The sequence below is a fragment of the Aureobasidium pullulans genome (assembly GCF_000721785.1).
Source record: "Aureobasidium pullulans EXF-150 unplaced genomic scaffold scaffold_2, whole genome shotgun sequence".
Classification (NCBI taxonomy): Eukaryota; Fungi; Ascomycota; class Dothideomycetes; order Dothideales; family Saccotheciaceae; genus Aureobasidium; species Aureobasidium pullulans.
In genome coordinates this window covers 238,198-255,800 of record NW_021941022.1, presented here as the reverse complement: position 1 = coordinate 255,800, position 17,603 = coordinate 238,198, and the positions used below count along the sequence as shown (strand labels likewise).

The 17,603-nt window shown below is 49.8% G+C and overlaps 8 protein-coding genes across 8 annotated transcripts; 4 read left to right on the top strand and 4 right to left on the bottom strand.

Annotated features, from left to right (window-relative positions):
- Window positions 1-165: 165 nt before the first annotated feature.
- Window positions 166-2,336, top strand: M438DRAFT_265334 (uncharacterized protein; the record flags this gene model as incomplete). The annotated part of the gene is made up of 2 exons (XM_029900015.1): window positions 166-622; window positions 676-2,336. The coding sequence occupies 2 exons, from the start codon at window positions 166-168 to the stop codon at window positions 2,334-2,336; spliced, it is 2,118 nt and encodes a 705-aa protein (XP_029764443.1).
- A 140-nt stretch (window positions 2,337-2,476) lies between these two features.
- M438DRAFT_371214 (putative NADP-dependent mannitol dehydrogenase) lies at window positions 2,477-3,402 on the bottom strand (the record flags this gene model as incomplete). Its single annotated transcript, XM_029908241.1, has 3 exons — window positions 2,477-2,755; window positions 2,804-2,925; window positions 2,979-3,402. The coding sequence occupies 3 exons, from the start codon at window positions 3,400-3,402 to the stop codon at window positions 2,477-2,479; spliced, it is 825 nt and encodes a 274-aa protein (XP_029764442.1).
- A 448-nt stretch (window positions 3,403-3,850) lies between these two features.
- On the top strand, window positions 3,851-4,654 carry M438DRAFT_371213 (P-loop containing nucleoside triphosphate hydrolase protein; the record flags this gene model as incomplete). Its single annotated transcript, XM_029908240.1, has 1 exon — window positions 3,851-4,654. The coding sequence occupies one exon, from the start codon at window positions 3,851-3,853 to the stop codon at window positions 4,652-4,654; it is 804 nt and encodes a 267-aa protein (XP_029764441.1).
- A 694-nt stretch (window positions 4,655-5,348) lies between these two features.
- M438DRAFT_260309 (uncharacterized protein) lies at window positions 5,349-6,238 on the top strand (the record flags this gene model as incomplete). Its single annotated transcript, XM_029899767.1, has 2 exons — window positions 5,349-5,471; window positions 5,528-6,238. Coding segments are annotated over 2 exons (834 nt in total), but the record flags the coding sequence as incomplete, so codon positions are not given.
- Window positions 6,239-6,563: 325 nt separating this feature from the next.
- M438DRAFT_351543 (cutinase) lies at window positions 6,564-7,457 on the bottom strand (the record flags this gene model as incomplete). Its single annotated transcript, XM_029906727.1, has 5 exons — window positions 6,564-6,689; window positions 6,743-7,036; window positions 7,086-7,142; window positions 7,193-7,293; window positions 7,349-7,457. The coding sequence occupies 5 exons, from the start codon at window positions 7,455-7,457 to the stop codon at window positions 6,564-6,566; spliced, it is 687 nt and encodes a 228-aa protein (XP_029764439.1).
- A 300-nt stretch (window positions 7,458-7,757) lies between these two features.
- On the bottom strand, window positions 7,758-9,912 carry M438DRAFT_341877 (alpha/beta-hydrolase). The gene is made up of 4 exons (XM_029904608.1): window positions 9,636-9,912; window positions 9,162-9,574; window positions 8,952-9,104; window positions 7,758-8,904 (listed from the first exon to the last, which is right to left on the bottom strand). The coding sequence occupies exons 1-4, from the start codon at window positions 9,748-9,750 to the stop codon at window positions 7,921-7,923; spliced, it is 1,665 nt and encodes a 554-aa protein (XP_029764438.1). The 5' UTR covers window positions 9,751-9,912; the 3' UTR covers window positions 7,758-7,920.
- A 1,247-nt stretch (window positions 9,913-11,159) lies between these two features.
- Window positions 11,160-12,542, top strand: M438DRAFT_265467 (putative P450 monooxygenase; the record flags this gene model as incomplete). The annotated part of the gene is made up of 1 exon (XM_029900028.1): window positions 11,160-12,542. One exon carries the CDS (start codon window positions 11,160-11,162, stop codon window positions 12,540-12,542), a length of 1,383 nt encoding a protein of 460 aa, XP_029764437.1.
- A 32-nt stretch (window positions 12,543-12,574) lies between these two features.
- On the bottom strand, window positions 12,575-17,455 carry M438DRAFT_371209 (amidase signature enzyme; the record flags this gene model as incomplete). The annotated part of the gene is made up of 7 exons (XM_029908239.1): window positions 12,575-12,813; window positions 12,863-13,278; window positions 13,327-14,362; window positions 14,413-15,072; window positions 15,130-15,280; window positions 15,825-17,373; window positions 17,427-17,455. 7 exons carry the CDS (start codon window positions 17,453-17,455, stop codon window positions 12,575-12,577), a joined length of 4,080 nt encoding a protein of 1,359 aa, XP_029764436.1.
- Between the last annotated feature and the right edge of the window lie 148 nt (window positions 17,456-17,603).

Genomic DNA, 17,603 nt, shown 5'->3' with positions numbered 1-17,603 from the left:
CCGCTGCACAAACCATACTTCCATACCATCGGAGTGATGTTGGCCGAAGGATTTGTGAGGCTTTCCAAAGCAACGGCTCGCCAAGGAAGACCCCTCTTTGCCCCTCTTTCGTCCATCGCCATCTGTTCTCCGACATGACTTTCCCTCAACCGATCATCGATATCGATGCCGCCGAATCGAACATCTCGGAAGGCGGCATCCGAAAGAGCCTGCTTGGAGTGTCAGAAGAGGAAAACTAGATGTGTTGCAGCGGCAGAAGGTGACGCATGCGCATACTGTCAAAAGACAGGTAAAACATGTGCCTTCGATGGCCCACATGAGCGAACTCCCTTGACGCGGCGCAATCTTGATGCGGCCGAAGCGCATTGCAGGCAACTAGAGATGCTGTTGGAAGAACTACAAGGAAATGCCAACTCTGGTGCCGAACAGACAGAAGCAGAACCAAGCCAAGAGATTCGCGTCGAACCACGCCGACAACTCAATGCCGAGGATCCTCCATCTGGACCATACGAATGGAACGAAGGTTTGGATGCTGGGACAAACGATCCATCGCCAGATGGTGAATACTCCCGCGATGGAATGGCATCACTTACTCGTCAAGGCCACGGGGCTGGTTATCTAGGTGGGAAACTCCGAAGATGCTTCTTTGCGCGACCAGCTGACCATTGACGACAGGCAAAAGCTCTGGCTTTGAGATCTTGCAATCGGTTTCATCGCTTCTTCCATCCGGGGTCAATGCGACAACTCGTAGTACTGGATTCGACGCTGGAGTCTCACCAACTGCTGCGAATCCCGGCATCTTTGCAAGCATGAGCAATCAATCTCTGGCCACATCTTCCATCCAGGAGCAATTGATCACAGCCTACTTTCTGGGGTACAATGCCTACTATCCTATCCTGCACGAAGGCACATTTCGAAAACAGTACGCAGCACGGAAGCAAATGTCTCCCAGGTCAACGTGGCACATCACGTACTACATGGTGCTTGCCGTCGGTGAGTGGGTGTCAGGCTACAGCAGTGAGGAGAATTCGATATACTACGAGGCTGCACGATCGAGAATCAGTCCGGAGGTCTTGGAGTCTGGCTCGCTAAACAATGTCCAAGCGTTTCTGCTACTGGGCAACTACCTGCAGAAGCGTGACAGACCAAACACAGGATACAACTACATTGGAATAGCGCTGAGGATGGCGCTTGGCCTGGCACTACACCTCGAACTACCTCCAAGCGCAGGCGTCAAGCCGTTCGATTCTCACCGCAGGCGAATTCTCTTCTGGATACTTTGCTGTTTCGACTGCTGGTTCAACATCACAACTGGTAGACCAACTCTCATTCCAGACTCCTTTGTCGATATTCGTGTTCCGTCAAACGTGGACGAGTCAGGGCTTGATTCCGCGTCGACTGTTGTTGGGGAGGTTTCATATCCGACCACTTCGTCGACTGTGATCGCTCTGGCAAGACTTACGAAGATCGCCAACCGAGTATTTACCCAATTCATGTGCGTCAGTCCATCTTCAGATATTGATCACCAGACCTCCGTCATGGAGCACATGATTCATACCTGGCATACTTCATTGCCGCCATACTTTTTCGACTCTAACGTCCCTTCTTGGTTCCTGGGTCCGCGACAGATCGTGCTGTGGAAAGAGTCGAATCTCCTGATACTGCTACTCTTATCGAGTCAACGGCATCACAAAGACGAGCACGAGAAGCTGTCACTCGGAGCAAGGTGTCAGTCTGTGTCAGCGAATGTGATTTCTGGCATCGCTTCATTCTGCCAGACGTATGCTCAAATTCTCCATTGTGGATTAAGCTGGTATGCTGTGTATTTTACTTTGCAAGCAACACTTTCGTACAGCGCACAATACATCTTCAAACGTCGCTTGTCTATTCACACGCAAGAGGAATATCAGGATCACGAAACTATCATTGGTCAAGCTTGTCAATGTCTCCAAAGCTTGATCAGCACAAGCAGTGCAGCAGCGCGTTCTCTTCAGATTGTACTGCGACTGCGAGAGATGCTCAGACAGGCTGCAGGTGCTCAAACTGGAGGCACAGAAACCGATCATTTCGGTGCTCAGAACGAGCAGCATGCAGTACCAGGCGGGCAGGCAGGAGAGCTAGATCATCGACATGAGCTTTCTTTGCAGATGGCACAGGGATTCCAGGATGGCGTCTTCCAACCAAGTCCTTCGAACGTCGGCTCTTACCAACCATTCGATTCTTACGGCATCGCTGAACTTGTGCTCAATGAATGGAGTCTTGCTGCAGATCCGTCACTACAAGCACTTTTCGACGGCATGAACGACGTTGGTCATCCTTTCCAGATCACAGAATAGCTGCCGTCTGATTGAGTACTTCTGTTAATCTCTTGAATGCCTCATCAATCATACAAACTACATGCTCCCGTCCTACTTCTCTCAAGCACGAAGTGGAGGCAGAAGAGGTCATTCATCAAAGCTTATGGTTCATTCTCCATCTACACAAGGACATATCCACCATCGATGATAGTGTCGCTCCCGGTCTGGTATGACGATGCATCGCTAGCAAGGTACAAAAACAAGCCCTTGATCTCCTTGACATTTCCCATGCGTCCAAGTGGTGTCATACGGTATGCCTCGTTGATGCACAGAGGTGAAGCACCCATCTTGGTGTCGAAGAAGCCTGGTGATACAATGTTGACTCTTGCAAAGTCGCGCCATTCCCTTGCCAAACTCTTTCCCAGATGGTTCACGGCAGCTTTGGTTGTGTTGTAGATCTGAGGGTGTTAGTACATGTAAGACAATGGGAGGGAAAGATAGCATACCGGTTGATCAACAGGCACGTTGGCGATGTGAGCTGAGATACTCGATGTGATGATTAGATTACCGAACCCTTGGCTCTTGAATACTGCTCCAGCGTACTTCGCACAGAACACAACACCGTCGACTGCGAAAATGTCAGCAAGATTTCCTCAAACCATACACAGCGTAAGTACTCACCGTTCACAGACATTTGCTTTCTGTACTCCTCGATCGTCTGCTCAGTAATGGCTTTTGAGATGGCCATACCAGCATTCGCGACGAAAACATCCAGTCTTCCAAAGTCTTTTACAACCTCATCGACTCCAAGTCTGACGGCTTCATGATCTGAGACCTCTACTTGGTATGCTTTGGCGCGAATGCCATGCTTCTTTGCAATTCGTTCACTTTTCGAGATTGCTGCATCGTTCGTGTTGTACCACAGAGCAAGATCACCGCCAGCTTCTGCGATAGCCTCTGCAACTGCCCAACCAATTCCGTCTGATGCTCCAGTAATGGCGACGACTTTTCCCTTCATGCTGAATTGTTCGAGAACATTTTCTGGCGTGTTTGGTACGGGCTTGGGTTGGCGAACAACGGCAGCATCTTCGAGGGTCATGGACATCTTGCAGGTTGTGTCGTGAGAGATTCGACGAGTGGAGAGTATTGATTGTGTATGGAGATTGTTCTTGGAAGGGAACACTGCTGTTTATATTGACTTTGAGAAATGCTGCAACCCCGCGACGCGAAAGAACGTGTCCGATGCTGTAATGGTAGCCTAGAGCGTTCAGAAGTCTGAAAGCTCCTTCGGTGGTTCTGACTACTTTGTCGGAGAGTCGTCAACTGCCTGTGGTCCGAAGCGGGGGATGTGACAAGGTGCGTCGCTTGGTGTCGGAGCACTGTGCCCCGATGCGCCCACACGCTTGCCGAGACCACAAACTCTCTCCTTTCACGCACATCTCCTGGAAATAACAAAGTAGAGAAGTGAGACAATCAAAGCCTTCATCTCAAGATGTGAGTTGTTCACTGCAGCTCCTTGTTCGTCGCAGATCCCACTCCCAATGACACTCGGCATGGAACATACTTACGGTCTTCTTGCCATGCGAGCTCACAACATCCACGCTGCTGAGCGCAACAAGGATCCCTGCAAACGAATCATCATTGCCTTTGCTGGACCTCCAGGAAGTGGAAAATCTACTGCTGCGCAAGAAGTCGTCGATCGCCTGAACAAGCATCATTATCAACCATGGGCTCAGGTCTTGCCAATGGATGGCTTCCACTACTCTCAAAGTACTCTTGATATGATGCCAAACAAAGCAGAAGCATATGCTCGGCGAGGTGCTGACTGGACATTCGACGCGCCGAAACTTATCAACTTCCTACAACATCTGCGATGCTCAAAGATGGACTCGAAAGCTGAGATACTGGCACCCGGGTTTGATCATGCTATGAAGGATCCAAAGACGGACGCAATCAGAATCGGGCCAAACACCTCCCTTGTCATTCTTGAAGGAAGCTGGCTTTTGCTTGATCAGGAACCATGGAACGTCATACCAGCCCTATGCGACGACACGTGGTTCATCGACGTTGAGCCTTCATTGGCCAGGGCAAGAATAGCCAAGAGACATGTACAAGCTGGCATCGAGGCTGACATGTCTCGGGCAATCCTCCGAGCCGATACAAACGACATGATCAATGGAGAAAAGATACGTTCGAGGCTTGTCGCGCCTAATTTCAGAGTCCAGAGTGTTGAGACGACGGATGCAGCCTTGAACGCGACACCTGCATCAGCTGCAATCAATCTCATCTCTTCAATCCCTGGGAGTCGCAATGAGCCAGCGGCACTCGGTTCTGTCATTTCTGGCCTGCGTGTTTGAGAGGAGTGGACTTTACAGTTGACAGCGTCATGGTCTCGGCTATTGTCTGACAGGAAATACATATTGCGACACTCGGCAATGTCTCTGCCTATCAGCTTTCCAAACTATGCCTGTGACAATGTATTCGAAATCAATCAGAAATGCAACTAGAAGCGGCGAGGCAGCTGTATAAGTTTGACAGTGACATTCAATTCATTCCAGAATGTCTCTCCTTACTGCAACGGCTTATAGACAACGTTGACGGCTTCGGTACTCCGCGGCTCAACTTGCAAACTGGTTGGAGGAGGCAGCTCAAGATCCGACCGTTGAGATCTCCATGAAATCTCTCGTCAACGGTCAATGCAATCGGCTTCCCGCATTCGAATTACATTCTCCAACGTTGCGGGCGCAAAGTCCGAAAGCTCATTAGATCCAGCTATATAATCTATTATATACCTTCTTGTTTGGTGTTATACTCCAGGGCTTCAGGGTATTTCTTATGTCTTAGGATAAGTCACCATGTATTGGTATCCCGGGCAGAATCGTCGGTGGCTATACCGTTGAACTATGATCACCAGGTGGATATAAGTCGACTTACTGCGTATTCGAGCCGCAAGGTTCTTTGCACTCGTGTGTTCATCTTGGATCCGATCATACCATGTCTACATTTTTCGCTCCTCCGGCTGAAGCGGCCATCCACCGCAGTGCTACCCTTCTAATCAGTCTTGGCGCTGTCTTCATCACCTTGACCGCAGTCTCATTGATCTTGCGGATTTGGGTTCGGACCAAAATTGTAGCTTGCTGGGGTAAAGATGACTGGGCTATGCTTGTGACACAGGTGAGCTTCAACACTTTGCATGGCATACTACAACCACTTACTGACAACTTCAAAAGGCATGCTACGTAATCACTTGTGGGCTACTGTTCAAGTGGGCAGCAATTGAGACAGCTCTGACTCCCCAAAAAGGCCTCAAACCATATGTGAAGGTATCCAAAAGTGAACCTTCTATCACAATGCCCACACTAACAAATCGACAGTCATATGATTTACTCGTCATCAGCACCGCGACATATCTCGTCACAAATCTATTGCTCAAATTATCCCTGGCACTCTTCTTCCTTCGCTTCGTCATCGATCGCTGGGCCAGGCGTAGCATCTGGGGCATTACTATCTTTCTTCTTTTCTGGACATCTGGTGTTTTCCTGTTCAGTCTCTTCTTCTGCGGCTTGCCAGATGATATCCTGAAGAAGACCATGAAAGGTGGAAAATGCATTTCACCACGGACGACGCTTATACTGGGTGTTACATGGGGCGTCTCAAACGTTCTGACAGATTGGTTCTTTGCTCTTATCCCGGTGATGATCTTGCTCAGAAGTCGACTCCCTCGTGCGACGAAGATCTCAGCAGTAGCTGTCATGGCAATAGCGGTGGTTGGGTCGTGTACTGCTATCCCAAGAGTCGCCAGCTACACGAGGCTCGATAAAGCGACCAGTTATTGGATAGGTACTACCAATTTCTTGATCTGGAGTATTATTGAACCAGGCGTTGGGATACTTGCTGCGAACATCGCCACCCTTCGTCCACTGCTCGACAAGACTATGCAAGCATGCATCAGCGGACGTGGTGTAGTCGAGGCCGAGCAAGGGGTCAATAAGATCAGCATTAATGCAGAGAAGCGCGACTCACACTCTGAAGGCACCGAACCGAAATCAGACATCAGCGCCTCAGGAATGTACAGCGATACTTCAATCAGTAGCATTCCTCCACCTTGGGAGACTGAACTCGAATTCGTGACAGCGGTAACCTTCGATGATGAAGCAAACGCGATGGAAAAGGGAAATTTGTGATTTCGAATGAATATATGCTAGCTCACAGTTTTCAATTTCACCTTTTCACTACACTCAATCCTTCATCGTGCAATGCATGTGTCTAAGTACCGCGAAGCTTTCCAAGAACAAACTTGATGCCCTGGTTCTGAACGTTGGCATCAGACTTGTAAGACAAATGTTGAGCAGTAATTCCAAAGCCATGAGCAGTGTCGCAAACGCCATCACCCTGTATCAAGTCAGCACATCAAGTTCCTTCTTCTAACAGCAGTCACCACTCACATATGCGCAGACGTCCAAAGTCTTGCCAACCCAGTTTGCAGGGATGCTGCCAACAAGGACAGTAAGTCCATTGACATTCTTAGTAGTCGTGCCGCCGTTGGAGTCGACATTGCATGCAAGGCCCGACTTGTGGTGAGGGTTGCCGATGAGGAAGACACCCTTGACTGCATCAAAATTGGCGCCGGTGATCTTTGACATGGCATCGACAGTTGCAGCAGCGCCTTGAGAGTATCCTTCGAGGATGAAACATCTGTTGGGGTTGGACTTCAAACCAGTGGTGATTTGGTTGATGATCTGTAAATGTCAGTGACGAACGGTGTGAAGTGGTTGCTGTTTGACTCACATCAGCAGTACCCTTGGCCGAGTTTTGGTCAATGCTTGCAGGGTAAACAGTGTTGTACTGAGATCAAATCAGTTTCGTGTATTTCGCAGGCGTTAGAGAGCACAAACCTCGGTACCGCCAGCGAGTTGGGCAATGATTGCTGCATCCATCGTCTTGAAGCTGTTCGATGGTCCCTGAGGTTCGCCAGTACCACGGGTCTCAATCAAAGCTGTTTTGATGTCAGAATCCTCTTTGGTCACCGACATGCTCAAGCACAAACATACTGTAAGCTGTGCATACCGCTCTCTTCTCAAGCTCAATTGGGCTAGCAAAAGCTTCAGATGCAAGAAGAAGAAGGCAAGCAGCCTTTGTCCAAGCGAGAATTGAAGACATGTTCAGAGAGAATAGTCCAGAGATGGAGGAGCTGGAGAAACGGAAGAGAAGTGGAAATGCTGCTGCCAACCTTCATTGCAACAGAGCAAGACATCTTATATATTCATTCATCAACCCCTGCCAGATGTCTCATCAATACCTCATAAGGCGAATCAAGCGAGGACCTAGCTTTCAGCACAGTCTTCAAAGATCGGTCGGTCTGGTCACGTTGGCCTTGTCAGAACCGAAATCAATAGTTTGATGCGTGAGCGAGCAAATCGACGACAAGTCCAGAAGTTGAAAAGACCTTCGCACGTAAGTCCTTCGCTTACAAACTTTCACTATACAACACCCCTCATGCGATTGGACCTTCGAGATTGTTCGATTGCTTGGTGACAGAGCACGCGATCGTGCTGAAACGACTACCCCGCAATCTGTATATTAGGCTTCAAGTCATATTAATTTATTCGGTGGTCATTGCTGTTTACCTCGGCACGTCTGCATACCATTGGCAAAATGAGCAGTATCTCCGCAGCGAGGTACCGTGATGGAAACGGTCGCGCATTAGTTGTCTCCTTGACCTCTGCGACGAATAACCTGTTGGAGGACGAATTAAAGCCAAGGTAACAACGTGATGAATTGGGAAGGTCCAATTGAAGAAGCTATACTCGAAGAGGGAGGTGAACATGAACTCATCGCACTCACCGCTGCTGACCTGGAGTAGCAAGCTGGATTGGCCAGATTCAAGACGGAAGTACTTTTTGGAGGCGAGTATGCATGGCTCCCGGCTCTGAAAGGGCGTCTCTACATGTTGAATGTCCCCGTCGTCGCTGTAATGGCTCCTTGATGTTGACTCATACCACGCGTCTTCGATTGAAGAGGAAACGGAGGTGAGCGAAGATTGAATCTGTATGAGCTTCTTCTCCGTCAATCCAGGGAAGTCGCAAAGCGTTCCCATGGCTGGAGGAGATCCGGCTCCCGTCAGTCTGCCCGAGAGATCCGTTTCGAGCACCTTCCGAACGACTTCATGGCATGGAGCATTGAGTGGTGACCAATGGCCAACACCTTCCAGCATATATGCGTGACCTTTCGCATGACCTTCGGGTGGCTGAATGAATGATTCGATACCTTCAACAGCGATCCTGCTATCCAGAGCCTGGTCTCCGAGCCCGAAAATGACTGTTGTGGTGCACTTGATGGTTTTGTCGTCCAAAATACCGCCATTCGACGTTGGCGGTGCAGAAGTCCAAGGTCCAGACATGAGACTCTCCCGGTACAGAGCCACTCGACCATGCCATGAATCTGCTGTCATCTTCCATTGACGTCCAGCAAGACCAAAGACACCGTCGTGCTGAGAGAGATCATGTCTCTTCTCTGCTTCTGCCCACCTACGACACGCCCCAAGAAGAGACCTCATCGCTGAAGGGAAGCGGTTCGCCGAGAAGAACGGAAGTTGAAACATGAAGATCTGGCAATGTCAGTCTTTGCTTGTCAATAGTAGTCGTGATCCCGTACGTAATGCGAACGGTACAGCTGTGAAGCTACAGGGCCGGCTTCTTTCTTGATTGATGCGAGCCATGACTTGTAAAAGCCAGCTTTAGGACCTGCGGAAATGAGTTGACCAGCTCTCTCAATCCGCTGGTTGATCATGTGTCCGAAATGTGGTACCTTCGCGATGTAATCAGCGAATTTGGGCAGAGGCACCTTGCAGTCCTGATGACTTACGAAGAGCGAGTTGACCAATACCAAGTGATCGATAAGGCCTTCGGTTTGAGCAGCAATGCGAGATGTGATGATACCACCCCAGTCATGGGCAACAACAGTGCAATGCGTCGAGCCGTACTTCTTCTTGAGCGCGAGGATGGTCAGGTGAATCGTGGTCAACACATCGTCCGGTCCATATGCAGGCAGATTGTCGCTTTCTCCGAATCCAGGCAAGTCGAGAGCGACCAGTTGTGCTTGTGAGTTCAAGTCAGAGTTGAGGTATCTCGTCCAGAGATGGCATGAATCGGGGAAGCCATGAACGAATATGACTAGCTTGGGCACGGAAACATCTTTGCGAGGGCGACGATAGTGTATGCGAACACCATTCTCCAATTCAAGAAAGCAGCTTTCGACTTCATTGTCATCTCTGTCTGCTTGACTGGACGTCAGGTCGTGTTTGATCATGTTGGAGGACCCAAGCCACTCAAAACTTACGTTCTCCATCCCATCGATGCTCGGCGTCGTCCTCGAAGTATCCCAATACAGTCCGAACAGCCAGCGAGGCAAGCCCTACTGTTGTGTACAAGACACGATCAAACAGCGACGACATGATGAGACGTTCAGCCAACGATTATTTCGAGCTTCGGGATTGAGGCCGAAGGGACCAAGAATGACGCACGTGGTCGAGTCGCGCAATTGTTGAGATTCACATGTGAAAGATCAAGACAACGCGTAATGTTGTCCCCAGATTCAACGACTCCAGAAATTCAGCATGCCATCATATGGAAGAAACGGTATGGAGTGTGCATTCGCCCGAAATGGATCAAGCAAAAAGAGAAGGCTGTGCGCGCAGGGTCCTTTTGGTCCGTGAGTTGAGGAAGCCGAAGTTCAACCATGACAAAGTAAATCCGCCTCAACATCTTGCGACTCGCGTCTTGCACAATCTTCGCCAGCGTCGTGTTATCACAATTGACAGGAAGAACACTCAAACAGTTCTCACCGGATGATGTGTGAGGTGAATAGACAAGATGCGGCTAACGGAGCAATGACCGCGAGTCAACGAATCTCCAAAGTTTGGACCCTTCCGTCGGCCGTTTTTCGATCATCACTCAACCCACCATGCTGGTAAGATCCCATGCATAGATCTACAATCGGACTTTCATCAACAACACAGGGCATGTCAATCACTTTTACTCGAAGCAGGCTATGAGGAACACCCAGCTCGTCAGGGCCTTCCATCGCTTTGTTCTACCCATTCCCCGTGCACTAGATGCTACCTCACAAGTTGCTCACCAAGAGGCTGAATTGTGCGGAGTTCTAAAGCAGGTCTCATCAATTTCGAAGGTAGATGTCGGTGACGGACGTGGCTTATTCTCGACCTTGCGATGAAAACACAGTGCTACTATCGACAATGGCGAATGCCAGCATCCGAGTGCATGTACTGTACTGATCCAGAGATGCATACGCCTCTTTTGATAGTTGACAACTTGACATTCTCTCAACGTCGTCATACCTCATGAGACCGTGAGGCTGACGCATGGGCCAAAAGGGTATCCTGCTTCAACACTCCGTATTCGATCTTATCAGAGGCGTAATACAGCACATGAGCTGATCCGTGCCTGTTGCGGTTGTCGCATCATCTGTTGAAACAAAGCAAAGCACAGAGAAGATATCCCTGAATCTGGGGCTCCACAACTTTGGCTTTCACCTCCAATCTACGGTCTCCACATGGCATATCATGGTCTGAAGATACTCATGAGCATCAAAATATGACGTTGGCAGATGCTTGGAAAAGATTCCATAGCTTGAATTTCAATAAAACCAGCAAGGTCCTCGGTCATTGCCAGACTCGTTTCATTCCAGAATAATCTCGCAAATATGATTGTCCTCAACACCGAGCTGTCGCCGGTACAAATCATTGTCGCGCTTGGTGGCATAACTCTCTTATACCATATTCTCAACTTCATCGTCATCTCCATCCAGAACCGCAATTATGCTCGCAGTCAACATTGCGGTGCCATGCCAGTCCGCGAAGGCTCCCTCTTCGGCCTGGGAACCATTCTCAAAGTCGTCAAAATCAGCAAAGCTAGCAGACTCCTGGAAGCAAACTTCTCACGCTTCCAAAAGATGCAGACCAAGACCTTCTCGATGATGACAAACGGACAGTCCGTGATTTACACCATTGATCCTGAGAATGTCAGAGCGATGTTGGTCACACAATTCGACTCTTGGGAATTGTCCGCATTGAGGAAGACAGCATACACTCGTTTACTCGGACATGGTATCTTCACGACCGACGGGGATGCTTGGAAGCATTCTAGGGCAATGCTGAAGCCCAGTTTCACCCGCGGCGAGATTGGTAATGTGGAGATGTTGGAACGACACTCTGAGAGTTTGATCAAAGCCATCCGACTGCAGCAAGATCAGAATTCTGTCGATCTCGGTGACCTGTTCTTTCGCATGACCACCGACTTTGCCACGGAGTATCTTTTCGGTGAACCGACAGAGTCACTGGAGAGAGGCGTGGAAGATGGGTTTTGTGAAGCATTCAGTGGAGGTCTGAAGTATATTGGAAAGCTCTCGAGAGTTGGTCGTCTTGGTCTGTTCTTCGGTCGCACCAAGTTCCAAGCAGAGAGAAGATATCTATACAACTTCATCGATCGCTATGTTAGGCGGACACTGGAAGACGCCAAGGATGGAGCAAAGTTTCCGTCGCGCCATACCTTCTTGCACGAGCTTTCACGGCAAACAAACGACGTCGTCAGAATTCGAACGGAGCTGTTGAATATTCTGATTGCAGGTCGGGACACAACTGCGAGTCTGCTGACCAATACCTGGCACGTTCTCTCCCACAGACCCGACATTGTCGCACGTCTGCGAAAGGAAATCGCCTCAGATCTTCCTCCTCAGAAACGTCCGACTTTCGAGGAGTTGAAGAATTTGACATATCTCTCTGCGGTCTTCAAAGAGTCTCTGCGACTCCATCCTGTAATTCCACTCAACACTCGCGAGGCTACAGTTCCGACGACATTGCCCAAAGGTGGAGGACCCGATGGTACACAGCCAGTCTTTGTAGCAAAGGGGCAGCCGGTGATCTACTCGTCATATGCTATGCAGCGAGATAAGAACGTGTTCGGTGACGATGCAGAGGAGTTTCATCCAGAAAGATGGCTTGACACCGATGAAGGGAAGGGAATCAGGCCAGGCTTTTCATACATGCCATTCAATGCTGGGCCTCGAATTTGCTTGGGGCAGCAATTGGCATTGATGGAAGCAAGCTATGTTACTGTGCGCTTGCTCCAGGAATTTGAGTCGATCGAGGCGAGGGATAATCGTCCTTGGACCGAAGAGATTGGAGTGACATGCGTCAACAAGTATGGAGCAAAGGTAGCGCTGGCGTAGAGATAGAGTGAACCAGTTGACGATATCATGAATCAGACTTTTGCATGAACGAGCGTATTCCGATATGCTTCCAGACCATGGCCGATGATGTTGATGAATGGCCACTGTGAATTGCTCTTGAAGAAGTGTGCCCAGATCCTAAGAACAGCCAGGGCGAGATCTGCGGAGTTCTGGAAGTCGATGTCCTCGGCTGGTGTGTCGTCAAAGTCAACCACCGCGTAAGCCTCTTCAACGATACATTTGACCCAGTACAGGATTCTCTCTTCGCTATCTACTTAATTGTCAGTACTCAGCTTTCCCTTGTGTGATAGAACACTCACCAGTCAGTGGGCTCGTAGCCGAAGTGCTCGCCACAATCGTGAGCCATTTACTCAGCAAGATTGCACAATCCAGACTAGCCAAGGAATGCCTCACACTCCAAAAGAAGGCTTGACTTTTTGCTACTCGATCAACGCCGAGTTTGACTGGAATACCAAGCATGTGAGTCGCATAGAGCAGCGCCGCAATCACTCCTTCGCTACGTTCAATCTCAGGACATCTCGTCAAAGCACGGGCGATACGCTGAGGCTCCCGCGTCTGAAGCTGACGATACGGTCCGAGGTTGAGATAGATGCGTGCATAGGCGAGGGCGAGCAGAGAACTGGAAGTAAAAGGTATGGGACCGTTCTCGTTGTTCGGATCAAGCGACGACTCTGGAGCTTGTTGCCAGCCTGACGTCCAGCATCGAAGACCGCGTCTGATCAGTTAGTCCGAAGTTAATCAAGTCATGTGTGTAAAGTCTTACTCAAGCTTCTCGACTTCCTCTGGCGGTAAAGCTGCCATGTCGCTCATGATGGGCAAACTCAGATCTCTGACAATGTGTATCCTTTGAATCAACCCGTGAAGCAAGACATAGTTCCCCAGAGGTGTCGGGATGGGGTCTAATCTTGCAGGTTCGTGCTTGTGGTCCAAGAGGAAAGAAAGCGCTTCTTTGAAGAATAGTTGTGGCTTTGGGGTCGCTTTTCGGGCAGCATGCCAGGACAGAGCATTTGGAGCATTCCACTCCAGGGTCGAGCAGGGCAATCGAAGGCCAATCTCATTACTGCGCAGTGGAGGGTAGACGTCGTATGCGATACTGTGGGTGTGGATGAAAGAGAATGCAACCAGCTTTGTACGTCGAGTAGACTCTTTCTCAACCCACGAACGCCAGTCTTGCTCCAAGAGGTGACCAGAATTCCGTCCCAGCTCTGAGGGTAACAGCGACTCCTTGACATCTTCCAAGCCTTCATTCCTCAAGATCTGCGTAAGTAGTTCTTGCAATGCAAAAGACTGACGGACTGTTGATGGTTGCGGATCCCAGGTTGCGTATCCCATGAGGGTGAGCAAAGCTCTGATTGTCTCAATAGACTCGCCTTCGGTGTTTTGGGTTGTTGGCTGATGCTGATCCACCGATGGAGTCACCGAATCCATAACGAGGAGAGAAGGAGATGCAAGCGTTTCGGGCGGTCTTGCGAGTCTGTCCATAACAAAAGCTTTCCCAGCAAAGAAGAGTTGTTCTGCCGCTCTCTTCTCAAAGCAGTATTGAGCACCGATAGCCGCAATCCCAAAGATGACTTCTACAGGATGATCGTACAGATGCCAGGTAGGAACGTGTATGAAGGGCATGTGCAGGTGGAAACCGCCAAAGAAAGACTTGATGTACCGAGTGAGAGCGTGGCGTGAAGGCAGATGGAATGCAGGGTCCAAGATATGGGAAGAGGAGCGGATAATCTGATCAAGCTTGACACGCTGCTCCTCCGTCACGTCGAAACGACGAATCTCGGGATCAGCGACACGAGGATCTTGGACTTGTGAGTGATCTTGGCATTGTTCGAAGAGCGGCAAAACTTACTGGCAAGATCACAGACATTGCTGGAGTTTCGGTCTTTCGTAGGAGCGGACGGCAGCCACGTACTGAACGGTGAGCCTGCTCTTGCTCGAACATCTGCCTCAGCAGGTACCGGTTGATCAGTTCCTTCAGTCAGACCAAGGTTACCAAAGTCCTCTGGTCTCTCCACATTATTGAAGATTGGACTCCATTCAACACACAAGCCGACACCGTCAAGGAAGCTGGCAAAGTCTCGGAAATGCATGTCGACATCAACGCCAGATGGTGTCAATGATGGTAAGCCCTCGCCCATCTGCATAAGGTCGCCGTTGTCCGGCATTCGAGGCGACAGGAGTACAGGATCATGTTGTCCAGTTGGGAGCAGACCCTGATGATGGCCATCATTCAATGCAATTGTTGGCTGATGATACGATGTGTTTGTCTGAGGCTGTTGCTCGAACCATGGACCCTCGTCTGGGTTCACTTCAGCAGCGGTAATATCGGTCGAGTCAACATCATCACCAGGCTCGCTCTGTAATGCTCCTGCAGACTCTGGTTGCGTTGATGTGGCATTCGGTGCTCCATTACTGTCCTCATGGTGATTCACTCTTCGATGTCGCGTGAGCAAGTCACGTCGTCCAAAAGCAGCTCCACATTCGCATGGAAAAGGCTTTTCCTTGGTGTCTATTTCGATGGACTATGAATACAGGATGTTGTTTGATGATGATTAGACAGACTCACGCGTCCGCACATGCCGCGCCAGATGCTCCGTTCGTTTGAAAGTGCGCCCGCAATGTGGGCAAAGTCGCGCATTACCACCTCGAGCAGGACCATCAAGTTTTCGCCGCTTGTTTGTGGAGGCCTGTGGCCCTGAAGCGCTAGGCATTTCGTGCTATCATTCGTAGCGTTGGAGTGGTGTTGGAGACAAGGAGAGCAGATTGTTGGGGCAGGCACTATGCAATCTCCCCAAGCTCGGGTCAAAGCGCTTGGCAAAGATAACGCTGATAGCAAGCCCCGCTCTGACCCCAACGGCGTTGTGTCTCTACCCCAACTCCGCCGAAACAGGGTGATGCCCTCAACAAGCATGTAGAGCATGAAATCGACAACAACACCACCATCTGCTACTCTACATGCTTCTGAGACTCACTCTCGGTCACTTCAATAATCTTTGAAGTGTTCGAGCTGGACTTGGCGTATTTCGTATGGTCATGGTGGTACAAGGAGTGGATTTGTGTTTCGGATTCTCCTTCTCAGCCACGATGGTATAGGACAGCGGCAGTCCAAACACCATGTCCAGACGTGGAAACGTTCGAAGGGGAAATCTATGACGTACGCGATAATGCCGGGCTTAATTGGAATAAAACGAAGCAATTATGATGTCTTTGGTGGATCTCCAGTCGCACTACTTTCGACTCGGAGTCGTACATCTATGCCACTTTCTGAGATCTCCAATCAAAGCTATCTTCTAATGCCTCTGCGACATGCAAGATCTTTTTCTCCTGCCAGAGACCGCCTACTATTTGCAAACCGACAGGCAGCAACACCGACTCATCACCCGCAGCTGCCGACCATCCAACCGGAAGGGACAATGCTGGATGTCCAGTCACATTGAAGATGGCTGTATTGCTGGTCAATCCGATACTCGGCTCAAAAGACTTCAACACGGATTCTCTTGATCCGTTCTTTGGCGCAACATATGGCGTCGTGGGCATAATGATGACATCATACTTTTCCAATTCTGCTTCATACGCGTCGCGAATCTGTCTACCAACATTCATCGTCTTCGCGTACAAACCAGGGAACTGCTTTTGTAAGTACAGTCCGTTGATGACCGTGTTCTTGGTGGAAGGGAACAGCTTTTCGAAGTTGTTCGCCGTCCATGGCAGGCGTGCATGCTCGAATTCAGTCAGGTACAGTCCTCTGCGACCATTGGCTTGACCAAGGATACCTGCCGAGCCAGAGATGCGTTGTTGAATCGTCCAGATTGAGGGTCCTTCGTTATGCAAAGGAATGGAGACTTCTTCTACTGTCGCACCAAGCGCCTTGAGTCTTGCGACAGCCTCAAAGAAGACTTTCTTCACATCAGCCTGAACCAAGTCATTGTCATAACCTTCACGCAGCACACCAATACGGATGCCTTCCAGTCGACCTCCTTTCAGTGACTTCTGGAAACCGAATGATCCATGCTGAGCTGCTCCGAGAGACCGGTCGTCAATACCGTCATATCCAGCAATAGCGTCCAGACAAGCCGCGACATCGTTGACTGAATTTGCAAGGGGTCCAGCATGATCATCAATCTGATCACCACTCGTGATTCCAGTGTAAGGCACAAGACCATGAGTTGGCTTGAAACCAACACAACCACAAAGTGAAGCAGGGACACGAATACTGCCTCCTTGATCGGTACCAATTGCCATGTCTACCACTCCACCAGCCACAAGAGCAGCACCTCCGGAAGTGCTACCACCCGCGGAATAGCCAGTCTGATGTGGATTGTGGACAATACCTTGAGCACTTGTAAATGAAGATGTCGAATTGCAGAAGTTCTCGCAGGTGGCAGTCCCAACAACATTAACTCCAGCTTCCAGAACTCTTGTGACGACCGTCGCATCAGTACTGGGAGTCCAAGCCGGGAAGGCATCGCTTCCGAAGAACTGTGGCACTTTCGCTACAGCAATGCAGTCCTTCACACAGACAGTCTTGCCCGTGATCGCTGACGTCGAAGACTGATCTCCCTCGATGATGAAGCGATGTGCCCATGCATGGCCGAAGCTTTGCTCATTCTCACCCGGCACACGGATATCCCGACGTGGAAAACGCCCTTCATCTGGAACAGGCTGATAATCTGGAAGTTTATTGATCCTTTCGGCACAGTCGTGAGCTGCAGCAAGGAGAAGTTGATATTCGGCAGCTTCTTCAGGACGAACACCGAGACCGAGTGGTTCAAGCAGAGATTCAACATCGCCTGCCTTCACTGGATTGCCACTGGATCTGTTGTTAACAACGTGCGACAAAGTGATCTCAAGCGCTATACTCACGGTTGAATATTTTTGAAGAAGACGGACATGCTTTCGGTTGTGTCAAGGATACACCGACTCTACCGATACGTTGAAGACTCCGGATGTGATACAGAAAGCTAGTAAGCAGAGCAACAGACATCTTTGAGCTCCAAGTCGACTCCAAAGAGTCATTGGGTCGTATCTCCTTGTTGGGGT

Bases quoted from the DNA above. Each gene is read 5' to 3' on its own strand.
- M438DRAFT_341877 (XM_029904608.1), bottom strand. From the start codon at position 9,750: ATGTCGTCGCTGTTTGATCGTGTCTTGTACACAACAGTAGGGCTTGCC. The intron at 9,575-9,635 runs GTAAGTTTTGAG...CGTCCAGTCAAG, and splicing joins GCATCGATGGGATGGAGAAC to CAGACAGAGATGACAATGAA. The intron at 9,105-9,161 runs GTAAGTCATCAG...TACATCGCGAAG, and splicing joins TATTGGTCAACTCGCTCTTC to GTACCACATTTCGGACACAT.